Here is a 16,207-nt window from a genome sequence, read left to right on the forward strand (position 1 = left end):
CAGGGCCCTCCTCTAGGGCCTCGGGTCGCACAACTCGGGGGTCCGCTACCGTTAGGAAAGCTCCCGAGTCCCGGAATCCAACAACTGTTCGGCCATCCAGTAGGACCTCCTGCAAGTGCTTCCTCTGAAGGTTTGCGGGATGTGTGGCAGAAGGCTGAATCCCATAGACCCCTGGAGGTGGAACAGATGGGTCATTCATGGAGTCATCTGGAAATGGGGCCAAACTTTCTGTCCTAGGGGTGGTTCCCAGGTAGTGAATAGGCCGGGATGCCACGGTGGCCCGTGCCCCCATGTTAGCAGGGCAACTAGCTTGCAAATGTCCAGGCCTCCCGCACCCAAAACATCTGCGCTCTAGCATTCTTCCAGTGGGTCGTTGTCTAGGGACAGGGTTGTTCATAGCTGGAGGCTGATGGGCTGGGGCAGGGGTAGAGGGGGAATTGTAATCCTGAGGCCGGGCACGAAAGGTGGGTGGCTGGATGAAGGGTGTCTGGCGGACTGTGGTAGTTTTCCGCTCCTCTGCAAACAACCTCTTCCACTGCGGCTTGATGGTCAGGCCCTCATCTGCAAGAGAAGCAGCTTGCTCAACTGTGGCTGGGTTCCGTTCCAGCACCCACTCACGGATCTCAGCGGGGCACTGGGAAAAGAACTGTTCCTTAAGTATGACTTGGAGGATCTTATCGACTGTGACAGCCTCCTCTCCTTCTAGCCAGCGCTTGCATGCTTGCTTCAACTTGTGGGCGAACATGTGGAAGGAGCTTCCCCCATTGTAAGACAAAGAGCGGAACTGAACTCGGTAGGACTCTGGAGTGACTGCATAATACTTCTGCACCGCTCTTTTAATGGCCTCATAGTCCCGCTGATCACTAGGGTCCATGGCTCTGAGAGCTTCCGCAGCCCCATCTCGTAGGTGCCCCACCAGATACCGGACCCAATCCTTCTCTGGGACTTCCATCAGGCGGCACTGGTGTTCGAAGTCCTGAAAATATCCATCAACATCCCCAGCCGCTTCATCAAAGGTCTTGAAGTGTTTATGGGAGACATATGGTGGTTCTCTCACTGTTGGGCTGGGGGTCGGCGTTTGATTATAATTCCGCGCAGTTATCTCAGCCATTCGCCTTTCATGCGCCATTCTTTCCTTTTCATGCGCCATTCTCTGTTCCTCCTTCTCCGTTTCCTGAGCCCTCTGTAATGCTCTACTCCTTTGCTCTGCAGTTGCTCCTAGCCCCAGCACTGCCAATTCCTCCTCATACAAAACAACCCATCTGCTCTTTTGGGTCTGTACCTGCCACTCCTGTATCTCTCCAGTCTCCTGGGGGCAGCCCTCCTCATGGTCGCTTTGCAGGGTCATCTCCTCCAGTGCCTCGATCAGTTGATCTTTCGTTCTTCCCTGGTAACTCAGGTTTAGTTCCCGGGCCCTTACTTGTAGACTTGCCATAGTCCAGTTCCTGTATTCTGAGGTTGTGGCTCCATTAATCGCTGAGCTGCTGTAGTCCATCTCGCTGTCCTCTGTTGATCCCACCGCTGCCAACCAGTTGTCACGGAGCAAAGGTATATGTCTTCCTCCGGATGGTCTTTTGAATCAACACGGACGCAAGAGGTCGGGAGACAACAGCAATTTATTGTAATCCACAAAGTTAGTAGCCGGCGGCGGTCACATCAACCGTAATAACAATAAGTCCACAGAAGTCACAATCCAATGATAACTTTGGTTCCTTGGTCCTGTAACTATATCCTGGCTCTCTGCAGAGCTGTGCACAGGCCGGCTAACACATACTAACTGCTAGCTACAACTATATACTAAGACTGTTACACCTATATCTGTGGGTGGGAAGGGCTGAGTCACAGATCCTTCCCCCCTCACCTATACCAAGGAGAGCAGACTCCCTGTCTACTATGGACAATGCACCATCCAACATCTTCTTGGAGACACGGATCAGATTATCTCCACCCATTGTCCTCACTAGTTAGAGGTATTTGCATACAATGTGCTAACACACTAGACCCCAATCAGCCAACTACACATTGATGTATATAACAGGTTAGAGAATACATTCCACATGAAATATATATTACACATTGCCTATAGTATAGACTCTAACCATCCCGTGACAGTGACTACTGATGATGTCACCACTGGTAATCTTCTGTGAGTGCCTCGGACCCCTCCGGTACTAGTTGTATACTGTATATGTGGTGACATGATTACTGATGATGTCACTGCTGGTAATCCTCTGTGAGTGACTCGGATCCATCCGGGACTAGTTGTATAATGTATATGTGGTGACGTGACTACTGATGATGTCACTGCAGGTAGTCCTTTGTGAGTGACTCGGATCCCCCCGGTACTAGTTGTATACTGTATATGTGGTGACGTTACTACTGATGATGTCACCGCTGGTAGTCCTCTGTGAGTGACTCAGATCCCTCCGGTACTAGTTGTATGCGGTATATGTGGTGACGTTACTACTGATGATGTCACCGCTGGTAATCCTCTGTGAGTGACTCGGATCCCCCCGGTACTAGTTGTATACTGTATATGTGGTGACATGACTACTGATGATGTCACAGCTGGTAATCCTCTGTGAGTGCCTCGGGTCCCTCCGGTACTAGTTGTATACTGTATATGTGGTGACGTGACTACTGATGATGTCACCGCTGGTAATCCTCTGTAAGTGACTCGGATCCCTCCGGTACTAGTTGTATAATGTATATGTGGTGACGTGACTACTGATGATGTCACTGCAGGTAGTCCTTTGTGAGTGACTCGGATCCCCCCGGTACTAGTTGTATACTGTATATGTGGTGACGTTACTACTGATGATGTCACCGCTGGTAATCCTCTGTGAGTGACTCAGATCCCTCCGGTACTAGTTGTATGCGGTATATGTGGTGACGTTACTACTGATGATGTCACCGCTGGTAATCCTCTGTGAGTGACTCGGATCCCCCCGGTACTAGTTGTATACTGTATATGTGGTGACGTGACTACTGATGGTGTCACCGCTGGTAATCCTCTGTGAGTGCCTCGGGTCCCTCCGGTACTAGTTGTATACTGTATATGTGGTGACGTGACTACTGATGATGTCACCGCTGGTAATCCTCTGTAAGTGACTCGGATCCCTCCGGTACTAGTTGTATACTGTATATGTGGTGATGTGACTACTGATGATGTCACCGCTGGTAATCCTCTGTGAGTGACTCGGATCCCTCCGGTACTAGTTGTATACGGTATATGTGGTGATGTGACTACTGATGATGTCACAGCTGGTAATCCTCTGTGAGTGATACTAGTTGTATCAGTAATCACGTCACCACATATACATTATACAACTAGTACCACTGGTCACCACTGGTAATCCTCTGTGAGTGACTCGGATCCCTTCGATACTAGTTGTATACTGTATATGTGGTGACGTGACTACTGATGATGTCACCACTGGTAATCTTCTGTGAGTGCCTCGGATCCCCCCGGTACTAGTTGTATACTGTATATGTGGTGACGTGACTACTGATGATGTCACCACTGGTAATCCTCTGTGAGTGACTCGGATCCATCCGGTACTAGTTGTATAATGTATATGTGGTGACGTGACTACTGATGATGTCACTGCTGGTAATCCTCTGTGAGTGCCTCGGATCCCCCCGGTACTAGTTGTATAATGTATATGTGGTGATGTGACTACTGATGATGTCACCGCTGGTAATCCTCTGTGAGTGACTCGGATCCCTCTGGTACTAGTTGTATAATGTATATGTGGTGATGTGACTACTGATGATGTCACCGCTGGTAATCCTCTGTGAGTGACTTGGATCCCTCCGGTACTAGTTGTATAATGTATATGTGGTGACGTGACTACTGATGATGTCACCGCTGGTAATCCTCTGTGAGTTCCTCGGATCCCTCCGGTACTAGTTGTATACTGTATATGTGGTGACGTGATTACTGATGATGTCACCGCTGGTAATCCTCTGTGAGTGCCTCGGGTCCCTCCGGTACTAGTTGTATACTGTATATGTGGTGACGTGATTACTGATGATGTCACTGCTGGTAATCCTCTGTGAGTGACTCGGGTCCCTCCGGTACTAATTGTATATTGTATATGTGGTGACGTGACTACTGATGATGTCACCGCTGGTAATCCTCTGTGAGTGACTCGGATCCCTCCGGTACTAGTTGTATACTGTATATGTGGTGACGTGACTACTGATGATGTCACTGCTGGTAATCCTCTGTGAGTGACTTGGATCCCTCCGGTACTAGTTGTATACGGTATATGTGGTGACGTGACTACTAATGATGTCACCGCTGGTAATCCTCTGTGAGTGCCTCGGATCCCTCCGGTACTAGTTGTATACTGTATATGTGGTGACGTGACTACTGATGATGTCACCACTGGTAATCCTCTGTGAGTGCCTCGGATCCCTCCGGTACTAATTGTATACTGTATATGTGGTGACGTGATTACTGATGATGTCACAGCTGGTAATCCTCTGTGAGTGCCTCGGATCCCTCCGGTACTAGTTGTATACTGTATATGTGGTGACGTGACTACTGATGATGTCACCGCTGGTAATCCTCTGTGAGTGCCTCGGATCCCTCCGGTACTAGTTGTATACTGTATATGTGGTGACGTGACTACTGATGATGTCACCGCTGGTAATCCTCTGTGAGTGCCTCGGATCCCTCCGGTACTAGTTGTATACTGTATATGTGGTGACGTGACTACTGATGATGTCACAGCTGGTAATCCTCTGTGAGTGACTCGGGTCCCTCCGGTACTAGTTGTATAATGTATATGTGGTGACGTGACTACTGATGATGTCACAGCTGGTAATCCTCTGTGAGTGCCTCGGATCCCTCCGGTACTAGTTGTATACTGTATATGTGGTGACGTGACTACTGATGATGTCACAGCTGGTAATCCTCTGTGAGTGACTCGGGTCCCTCCGGTACTAGTTGTATACTGTATATGTGGTGACGTGACTACTGATGATGTCACCGCTGGTAATCCTCTGTGAGTGACTCGGATCCATCCGGTACTAGTTGTATACTGTATATGTGGTGACGTGACTACTGATGATGTCACCGCTGGTAATCCTCTGTGAGTGCCTCGGATCCCTCCGGTACTAGTTGTATACTGTATATGTGGTGACGTGACTACTGATGATTCACCACTGGTAATCCTCTGTGAGTGCCTCGGGTCCCTCCGGTACTAGTTGTATATTGTATATGTGGTGGCGTGATTACTGATGATGTCACCGCTGGTAATCCTCTGTGAGTGACTCGGATCCCTCTGGTACTAGTTGTATACTGTATATGTGGTGACGTGACTACTGATGGTGTCACCGCTGGTAATCCTCTGTGAGTGCCTCGGATCCCTCTGGTACTAGTTGTATACTGTATATGTGGTGACGTGACTACTGATGATGTCACCGCTGGTAATCCTCTGTGAGTGCCTCGGGTCCCTCCGGTACTAGTTGTATACTGTATATGTGGTGACGTGACTACTGATGATGTCACCGCTGGTAATCCTCTGTGAGTGACTTGGATCCCTCCGGTACTAGTTGTATACGGTATATGTGGTGACGTGACTACTAATGATGTCACCGCTGGTAATCCTCTGTGAGTGCCTCGGGTCCCTCCGGTACTAGTTGTATACTGTATATGTGGTGACGTGATTACTGATGATGTCACTGCTGGTAATCCTCTGTGAGTGACTTGGATCCCTCCGGTACTAGTTGTATACGGTATATGTGGTGACGTGACTACTAATGATGTCACCGCTGGTAATCCTCTGTGAGTGCCTCGGATCCCTCCGGTACTAATTGTATACTGTATATGTGGTGACGTGATTACTGATGATGTCACAGCTGGTAATCCTCTGTGAGTGCCTTGGATCCCTCCGGTACTAGTTGTATACTGTATATGTGGTGACGTGACTACTGATGATGTCACCGCTGGTAATCCTCTGTGAGTGCCTCGGATCCCTCCGGTACTAGTTGTATACTGTATATGTGGTGACGTGACTACTGATGATGTCACTGCTGGTAATCCTCTGTGAGTGACTTGGATCCCTCCGGTACTAGTTGTATACTGTATATGTGGTGACGTGACTACTGATGATGTCACCGCTGGTAATCCTCTGTGAGTGCCTCGGATCCCTCCGGTACTAGTTGTATACTGTATATGTGGTGACGTGACTACTGATGATGTCACCGCTGGTAATCCTCTGTGAGTGCCTCGGATTCCTCTGGTTGTATGATACTTGTAATGTGACTACTGATGATGTCACCACTCCCTCACTATACATGATGACGCTGCTGTATACATATCGGGGCGCCTTGTTCTGCCCTCTGAGGTCACCGGTCCCAGACTGTTCATTAAAGGTATTTTCCAAACTCTGTGTGCCTGGGTGTGACTTCCCCCGGCCGTTTCCTGACTCGCAGGACGGCTTCCGATGGTGAACGGCTCTGCTCCAAGAGGAAGGATACGGTGGCGGCAAACAGGATGGGCTCCGTTGCCATGGCGCCAAGACAATCCAGGCCCCATGTATGGAACAGGGGGCAAGAGAAAGGGCGGAGGCAGCTGTGGAGGTGGCGGCGTTATATTGTCATATGTTATATCATTATTATCTCATATATTCAATGGTTGTCACCCATTGGTTTTTATATACAATTACTATTATATATGTACGGTGTAATATACTATAGCGTCATACAGTATAATGTAGTATAGCATAATAGTATAATCAAGTGTTGCACCATATAGTATATAAAGTAGTATAATATAATACAGTATAGAGTAACATAGTGTAACTTAATAGCATATAATAACATAATATTGTATATAATAATGTAATATATTATAATGCAATAATATAATGTGTAATATAATATAGTGTGTAATATAGTATAATATAAGATATAATATAATATAGTGTGTGATATAGTATAATATAAGATGTAATATAATATAGTGTGTAGTATATTATAATATAATATAGTGTGTAGTATAGTATAATATAATATAGTGTGTAATATAGTATAATATGTAATATAATATAATATAGTGTGTAATATAGTATAATATCTTATAATATGTATATGTGATATAATATAGTGTGTAATATAGTATAATATCATATAATAATATAGTGTGTAGTATAGTATAATATAATATAGTGTGTAATATAGTATAATATGTAATATAATATAATATAGTGTGTAATATAGTATAATATCTTATAATATGTATATGTGATATAATATAGTGTGTAATATAGTATAATATCATATAATAATATAGTGTGTAGTATAGTATAATATAATATAGTGTGTAATATAGTATAATATCTTATAATATGTATATGTGATATAATATAGTGTGTAATATAGTATAATATCATATAATAATAGTGTGTAGTATAGTATAATATAATATAGTGTGTAATATAGTATAATATCTTATAATATGTATATGTGATATAATATAGTGTGTAATTTAATATGTGTTATATAATATAGTGTGTACTGTAGTATAATATGTAATATAATATAATATAGTGTGTAATGTAGTATAATATGTAATATAATATAATATAGTGTGTAATGTAGTATAATATGTAATATAATATAATATGTGTTATATAATATAGTGTGTAATATCATATAGTATGTAATATAATCTAAAAATACAGTATAATATAATATAATACACCCCTGACTCTAGACCCCATACCATCCTCTGTACCCAGTCCCATAGCTCCACCTTCTGGCAGCATAGGGGTATGACACCATCTATTTCCAGACTTGCAAAAGTGTCAATAATTGTCATGAAACTCCTCCAGGTTCTCCAAAAAGAGGTTCTGCAGCAGCAGTGACATACAATACAGGGCGCACTATCCCTTTCCTATAAATGATATATCACCTCTATGGTGGCAGATACCTTATTTGTAATACTACAACTCCCATCATGCCCTGACGCTGCGGGTTGTAGTTTTCCAAGAGCTGTACAGCCACAGGTGGTGAACTATAGCGCCTATAGTTGTATATGGTCTCTGACCCCGGCATAGAGCGCCCCCTATGTGTGATTTACCATGAAGTCTCCCATAGTGTCCCTTCCATTGCAGAGATCCGGCAGCAGGGATCCCGGGATCAGCTGATCACTGAGCTCCTCCTGATGGAACTTGGCTCTCAGGTTGAGGTGAAGTCGGAGGTGAAGCGGCAAGGCTCGCAGGAGCTCCTGGGCAAAGCCCCCCAACTGTACGACACGCCGTACGAGCCCCCCGAATCTGAGCTGAGTGCGGAGGAGCAGAAGCAGCGACCTGTGGATGGCACCAGACCGGAGAATGACGAGCGCCCGGCCGAGGAGTATGAGCAGCCCTGGGAGTGGAAGAAGGAGCACATCGTACGAGCGCTGTCAGGTAGAGTGTAAGCTCTGCGGATCAGCCCGCTGTCACTGAATGGAAATGGATCCTGTGTACAGAGCTGGGGGTTTGTTACCGTGTGTCAGTGTAGGCAATCTTCTATAAGCCACCTGCAGTAAGATTTGTCTGATATCCGTTATCTACAGGGTGACAGCCCCCCAGCTGTGTGAGCAGGTCTCAGTTATCGGCCCCTCTGTGGGGGGCCCTGACTACTACATCCCCTCTTATCCTCCCTCCTTCCATGTCTCCCGCAGTCCAGTTTGAGAACAGCGAGCGGAGTCCCGTAAAGGAAGAGTCCGGGCGGCTGCACCAGCGCCAGAAGAGCTGGAGCGCCAAAGTCCTGAAACAACCCCAACCTGATCAGAGCGAGAAGGTGGACCCGACGCTGCCCCTGGAGAAGCAGAGGTGAGTGCCGGAGGGTCCGCGGGGTCATCTGTCTGCCCTGTCTGCTTAGCTTGTAACACCTTTTGTCCCTCTTGTGGTCACAGTTGGTATCACGGCGCAGTGACCCGGGCGGAGGCGGAGACTCGTCTCCAGTCGTGCCGCGAGGCCAGCTACCTCCTGCGCAACAGCGAGTCCGGGAACAGCAAGTACTCCATTGCCCTAAAGTGAGTACGACTTATAGGAACCTTCCGTCTTAAAGGGACAGTAACGCGGAGTCTTCTGACTATAATTATATTCATGGTCACCCCCAGTCCAGTCTGGAGCCGCCTTGTCTGTAATATTAGGGCATTGTACCTGGAGCTCCCCCCCAATAATAAGTAATGGCTCCTCGTGCAGTCCCATAATATTGTAGGGAAAGTGACTCCGCACCGATGCGTCAGTGTGTGGTTTTAGTGTGTGGTCCTGGGTGTCAGAGGATGGGGGTACGCGGCCTCCCCCTATATCAGGGGTCCTCCAGTGTTAGCCTGCGTATCTAAGCTCCGAGTGGATCTCATCTAGTTCTTGTCTTACAGACCTGGTAGGTCAAGATGTACTGGTATTTATCAGAACAGACCCCAAAAATAATCCCTGACCCCGAGACACATACACACCTCAGATCAAAGGAATGGTAATGAACCCCAGACCCCAGGACAAATGAGACCCCCAACCCCCTAAAATCATTTCACACCTCAGACCAGACCCTAATAAGTAATTAGAACCCTAATAATTTATCAGACTCCAGACCCTAATAATTAATAAGACTCAGACCAGACTCCTAATAATTAAGCAGATCCCTTCCTAAACCATAAGATTACTGAAATACCAGTCAACCTCCAAGACTTAGACCCCAGGGTATGACCCAAAATTAATGAGAACCAGACCAGAAAATGAATCCACACCCCCAGCCAGCCCTAGGGTCATTCTTCCTCCTCCTCTTCTGCCTCCTCCTCTTCCTTCTCCTCTTCCTCCTCCATTTCCTCCTCCTCTTCTTCCTCCTCCTCCTCTTCCTCTTTCTTCTCCTCTTCCTCCTTCTCCACTTTTTCCTCCTCTTCCTTCTCCTCTTCCTCCTCCTCCACTTTTTCCTCCTCTTCCTTCTCCTCTTCCTCCTCCTCCACTTTTTCCTCCTCTTCCTCCTCCTCCACTTTTACCTCCTCTTCCTCCTCCTCCTTCTCCTCTTCCTCCTCCTCCTCTTCCTCCTCTTCCTCCTCCTCTTCATCCTCTTTCTCCTCTTCCTCCTCCTCTTCCTCCTCCATTTCCTTCTCCTCTTCCTCCTCCTCCTCCTCCCCTCCATCCTCCTCCTCTTCCTCTTCCTTCTCCTCTTCCTCCTCCATTTCCTTCTCCTCTTCCTCCTCCTCCTCTTCCTTCTCCTCTCCATCCTCCTCCTCTCCATCCTCCTCCTTTTCCTCCTCCTCTTCTTCCTCCTCCTCTTCCTTCTCCTCTTCCTCCTTCTCCACTTTTTCCTCCTCTTCCTTCTCCTCTTCCTCCTCCTCCTCCTCCTCCTCCTCCACTTTTTCCTCCTCTTCCTCCTCCTCTACTTTTTCCTCCTCTTCCTTCTCCTCCTCTTCCTCCTCCTCTTCCTCCTCCTCTTCCTCCTCCTCCTCCTCTTCCTCCTCTTCATCCTCCTCCTCCTCTTCCTCCTCATCCTCTTCATCCTCTTCCTCCTCCATTTCCTTCTCCTCTTCCTCCTCCTCCTCTTCCTTCTCCTCTCCATCCTCCATCCTCCTCCTCTTCCTCCTCCTCCTCTTCCTCCTCCTCCTTCTCTTCCTCCTCCTCCTCTTCCTTCTCCTCCTCCTCTTCCTCCTCCTCTTCCTCCTCCTCCTCCTCCTCTTCCTCCTCCTCCTTCTCTTCCTCCTCCCTCCGCTCCCGTATTCTCCACTACTTACCTGCACTATGGGGTTGGCAGACTACAGTAAAACCACACCATAGCACAGGTAAGTAGTGGAGAATATGGGAGCAGAGAAGGAGGTGAAATAAATTAAGTTAAATTAAAACCCCTTTATATTGAACAAGGTCTAGATGAGACACCCAAGACCAGACCCCTAAAACTAATGAGAACCTAGACCAGCCCCTATAATTTATACAGACCCCAGACCAACCTGAAATAGACCCTAAACCAGAGGCCTAATTAGAAGTAAAGTATGTAATGGGGCCCCCACTTACCATGTGCTATCTATAACACTGGTGCCTTCTTATGTTGCAGTGAGGCCTTTGGGCCCCCCTGAGGCTACAGGGCCTGGTAGTGACTGCTACGTCCGCACCCCCTATAGATACCCCTCTAATCTACACCTCAACCCAGCCCTTTACATGGAAGAGACCCCAGACCAGACTCTTAAAATTAATCAACGGGTCCGGTACCCTTGGTGGTGGGTCTGCCCACAACATCCTGGCATTGGCTGGCATCAAGTCCTGGTGTGTCGGACCCCTACAGTCACTCCTCTAGAGACACCACCCCCTTAAAACCTTCTCCCCTTCCTCCTAGGACCAGCCAGGGGTGCGTCCATATCATCGTGGCCCAGACCAAAGACAACAAGTTCACCCTGCACCAGACGAGCGGCGTCTTCTGCAGCATCCCCGAGGTCATCCATTACTACTCCAGCCAGAAGCTTCCCTTCAAGGGAACCGAGCACATGAGCTTGTTATACCCGGTGCCGAGAGTCCAGTGAACCCCGCGGACCTCGCCGCCCTCCTCGTGCCATCTGCTCGCCCCCTCCGCCTCTACGCTTCTATACCTTCCCCTCACAAACCAGTGTCAAAGAAGAGATGGACAAGTACGTTAGAGAAGGACCAGAGGAGGTGACGGCCGGAGGCGATACATGAGAAGACTAGGATGTGCGGTACTGACCGAGACATGGAAACCAGACGTGAACGACCAGGCCGAAAACTGAAAAAGTGAATGTATAACAAGAAATAAGGAGACTGTAGTTCCTGTGAGCTCCCAGCAGATGGCGCCGCTCTCCACGCAGACCTCATGTATCCGCTTGTATTATACGTGTATACTAGCTAATAAAGTCTTTGTACATTGGCCGCCGGTGTGTGCGAGGTGATTGTGTAACACTAGTCGTGGAGCGAGGTGAGGAAGGATGTGGCGCTGCGGTCACCTGTAATCGGGTAACCGTCAGGAAGCCACAAATCCAGGAGTTGGTGTCAGCGCAGGACACAGGTACACGTGGGTGACACTTTTTGGACTATAAAATGCACTTTTTATTTTCCATTTGGGTCGTATTCATATGATGGTATTGTACACCCGTGTGTGGTCTGCGTGTCTAACAGACTGCACATGGACAATGGGACGATGTACGGTCACAGTAGGTATGAGGGTACTGTACGGTCACAGTGGGTATGAGGGTACAGTACGGTCACGGTAGGTATGAGGGTACAGTACAGTCACGGTAGGTATGAGGATACTGTACGGTCACGGTAGGTATGAGGATACTGTACGGTCACAGTAGGTATGAGGATACTGTACGGTCAAGGTAGGTATAAGGGTACAGTACAGTCACGGTAGGTATGAGGATACTGTACGGTCACGGTAGGTATGAGGATACTGTACGGTCACAGTAGGTATGAGGGTACTGTACGGTCACTGTAGGTATGAGGGTACTGTACGGTCACTGTAGGTATGAGGGTATTGTACGGTCACGGTAGGTATGAGGATACTGTACGGTCACAGTAGGTATGAGGATACTGTACGGTCAAGGTAGGTATAAGGGTACAGTACAGTCACGGTAGGTATGAGGATACTGTACGGTCACGGTAGGTATGAGGATACTGTACGGTCACAGTAGGTATGAGGATACTGTACGGTCAAGGTAGGTATAAGGGTACAGTACAGTCACGGTAGGTATGAGGATACTGTACGGTCACGGTAGGTATGAGGATACTGTACGGTCACAGTAGGTATGAGGGTCCTGTACGGTCACTGTAGGTATGAGGATACTGTACGGTCTCAGTAGGTATGAGGGTACTGTACGGTCTCAGTAGATATAAGGGTACAGTACAGTCACGGTAGGTATAAGGGTACAGTACAGTCATGGTAGGTATGAGGGTACTGTACGGTCACGGTAGGTACGAGGGTACTGTACGGTCACGGTAGGTATAAGGGTACAGTACAGTCACGGTAGGTATGAGGATACTGTACGGTCACAGTAGGTATGAGGGTAGAGTACGGTCACGGTAGGTATGAGGATACTGTACGGTCACGGTAGGTATGAGGGTACTGTATGGTCACGGTAGGTATGAGGGTACTGTACGGTCACGGTAGGTATGAGGGTACTGTACGGTCACGGTAGGTATGAGGATACTGTACGGTCACGGTAGGTATGAGGGTACTGTACGGTCACGGTAGGTATGAGGATACTGTACGGTCACGGTAGGTATGAGGGTACTGTACGGTCACAGTAGGTATGAGGGTAGAGTACGGTCACGGTAGGTATGAGGATACTGTACGGTCACGGTAGGTATGAGGGTACTGTACGGTCACAGTAGGTATGAGGGTAGAGTACGGTCACGGTAGGTATGAGGATACTGTACGGTCACGGTAGGTATGAGAGTACTGCACGGTCACGGTAGGTATGAGGGTACTGTACGGTCACGGTAGGTACGAGGGAACTGTACGGTCACGGTAGGTACGAGGGTACTGTACGGTCACGGTAGGTACGAAGGTACTGTACGGACACGGTAGGTATGAGGATACTGTACAGTCACGGTAGGTATGAGAGTACTGTACGGTCACGGTAGGTATGAGGGTACTGTACGGTCACGGTAGGTATGAGGATACTGTACGGTCACGGTAGGTATGAGGATACTGTACGGTCACGGTAGGTATGAGGATACTGTACGGTCACGGTAGGTATGAGGGTACTGTACGGTCACAGTAGGTATGAGGGTAGAGTACGGTCACGGTAGGTATGAGGATACTGTACGGTCACGGTAGGTATGAGGGTACTGTATGGTCACGGTAGGTATGAGAGTACTGCACGGTCACGGTAGGTATGAGGGTACTGTACGGTCACGGTAGGTACGAGGGAACTGTACGGTCACGGTAGGTATGAGGGTACTGTACGGTCACGGTAGGTACGAAGGTACTGTACAGACACGGTAGGTATGAGGATACTGTACAGTCACGGTAGGTATGAGAGTACTGTACGGTCACGGTAGGTATGAGGGTACTGTACGGTCACGGTAGGTATGAGGATACTGTACGGTCACGGTAGGTATGAGGATACTGTACGGTCACGGTAGGTATGAGGATACTGTACGGTCACGGTAGGTATGAGGGTACTGTACGGTCACAGTAGGTATGAGGGTACTGTACGGTCACGGTAGGTATGAGGGTACTGTACGGTCACGGTAGGTATGAGGATACTGTACGGTCACGGTAGGTATGAGGATACTGTACGGACACGGTAGGTATGAGGGTACTGTACGGTCACGGTAGGTATGAGGGTACTGTACGGTCACGGTAGGTATGAGGGTACTGTACGGTCACGGAAGGTATGAGGATACTGTACGGTCACGGTAGGTATGAGGGTACTGTACGGTCACGGTAGGTATGAGGGTACTGTACGGTCACGGTAGGTATGAGGGTACTGTACGGTCATGGTTGGTATAAGGGTACAGTACAGTCACAGTAGGTATGAGGATACTGTACTGTCACGGTAGGTATGAGGGTAGAGTACGGTCATGGTAGGTATGAGGATACTGTACGGTCACAGTAGGTATGAGGGTAGAGTACGGTTACGGTAGGTATGAGGATACTGTACGGTCACGGTAGGTATGAGGGTACTGTACGGTCACGGTAGGTATGAGAGTACTATACGGTCACGGTAGGTATGAGGGTACTGTACGGTCACGGTAGGTACGAGGGAACTGTACGGTCACGGTAGGTATGAGGGTACTGTACGGTCACGGTAGGTACGAAGGTACTGTACGAACATGGTAGGTATGAGGATACTGTACGGTCACGGTAGGTATGAGAGTACTGTACGGTCACGGTAGGTATGAGGGTACTGTACGGTCACGGTAGGTATGAGAGTACTATACGGTCACGGTAGGTATGAGGGTACTGTACGGTCACGGTAGGTACGAGGGAACTGTACGGTCACGGTAGGTATGAGGGTACTGTACGGTCACGGTAGGTACGAAGGTACTGTACGGTCACGGTAGGTATGAGGATACTGTACGGTCACAGTAGGTATGAGGGTAGAGTACGGTCACGGTAGGTATGAGGATACTGTACGGTCACGGTAGGTATGAGGGTACTGTACGGTCACAGTAGGTATGAGGGTAGAGTACGGTCACGGTAGGTATGAGGATACTGTACGGTTACGGTAGGTATGAGGGTACTGTACGGTCACGGTAGGTATGAGAGTACTATACGGTCACGGTAGGTATGAGGGTACTGTACGGTCACGGTAGGTACGAGGGAACTGTACGGTCACGGTAGGTATGAGGATACTGTACGGTCACGGTAGGTATGAGAGTACTGTACGGTCACGGTAGGTATGAGGGTACTGTACGGTCACGGTAGGTATGAGAGTACTGTACGGTCACGGTAGGTATGAGGGTACTGTACGGTCACGGTAGGTACGAGGGAACTGTACGGTCACGGTAGGTATGAGGGTACTGTACGGTCACGGTAGGTACGAAGGTACTGTACGGACACGGTAGGTATGAGGATACTGTACGGTCACGGTAGGTATGAGAGTACTGTACGGTCACGGTAGGTATGAGGATACTGTACGGTCACGGTAGGTATGAGGGTATAGTACAGTCACGGTAGGTATGAGAGTACTGTACGGTCACAGTAGGTATGAGGGTAGAGTACGGTCACGGTAGGTATGAGGATACTGTACGGTCACAGTAGGTACGAGGGTACTGTACGGTCACGGTAGGTACGAGGGAACTGTACGGTCACGGTAGGTACGAGGGTACTGTACGGTCACGGTAGGTACGAGGGTACTGTACGGTCACGGTAGGTACGAGGGTACAGTACGGTCACGGTAGGTACGAGGGAACTGTACGGTCACGGTAGGTACGAGGGAACTGTACGGTCACGGTAGGTATGATGGGTACTGTACGGTCACGGTAGGTACGAGGGAACTGTACGGTCACGGTAGGTACGAGAGAACTGTACGGTCACGGTAGGTATGAGGGTACTGTAAATTCACGGTAGGTATGAGGGTACTGTACGGTCACGGTAGGTACGAGGGAACTGTACGGTCACGGTAGGTACGAGAGAACTGTACGGTCACGGTAGGTATGAGGGTACTGTAAATTCACGGTAGGTATGAGGGTACTGTACGGTCACGGTAGGTATGAGGGTACTGTACGGTCACGGTAGGTATGAGGGTACTGTA

General features: G+C 48.4%; 1 protein-coding gene across 1 annotated transcript in view; it reads left to right on the plus strand.

Annotated features, from left to right (window-relative positions):
- Positions 1-11,839, plus strand: part of SHE (Src homology 2 domain containing E) — a 36,013-nt gene extending 24,174 nt beyond the window's left edge. The window contains exons 3-6 of the mRNA XM_075283325.1: positions 8,130-8,423; positions 8,681-8,831; positions 8,915-9,034; positions 11,329-11,839. Of these exons, the coding sequence (XP_075139426.1) occupies positions 8,130-8,423; positions 8,681-8,831; positions 8,915-9,034; positions 11,329-11,512 (749 nt within the window). The 3' untranslated portion in view covers positions 11,513-11,839. The remainder of the gene's footprint in view (positions 1-8,129; positions 8,424-8,680; positions 8,832-8,914; positions 9,035-11,328) is intronic.
- Positions 11,840-16,207: the final 4,368 nt, after the last annotated feature.

This window comes from Leptodactylus fuscus, chromosome 7 (genome assembly GCF_031893055.1).
Source record: "Leptodactylus fuscus isolate aLepFus1 chromosome 7, aLepFus1.hap2, whole genome shotgun sequence".
Taxonomy (NCBI): domain Eukaryota; kingdom Metazoa; phylum Chordata; class Amphibia; order Anura; family Leptodactylidae; genus Leptodactylus; species Leptodactylus fuscus.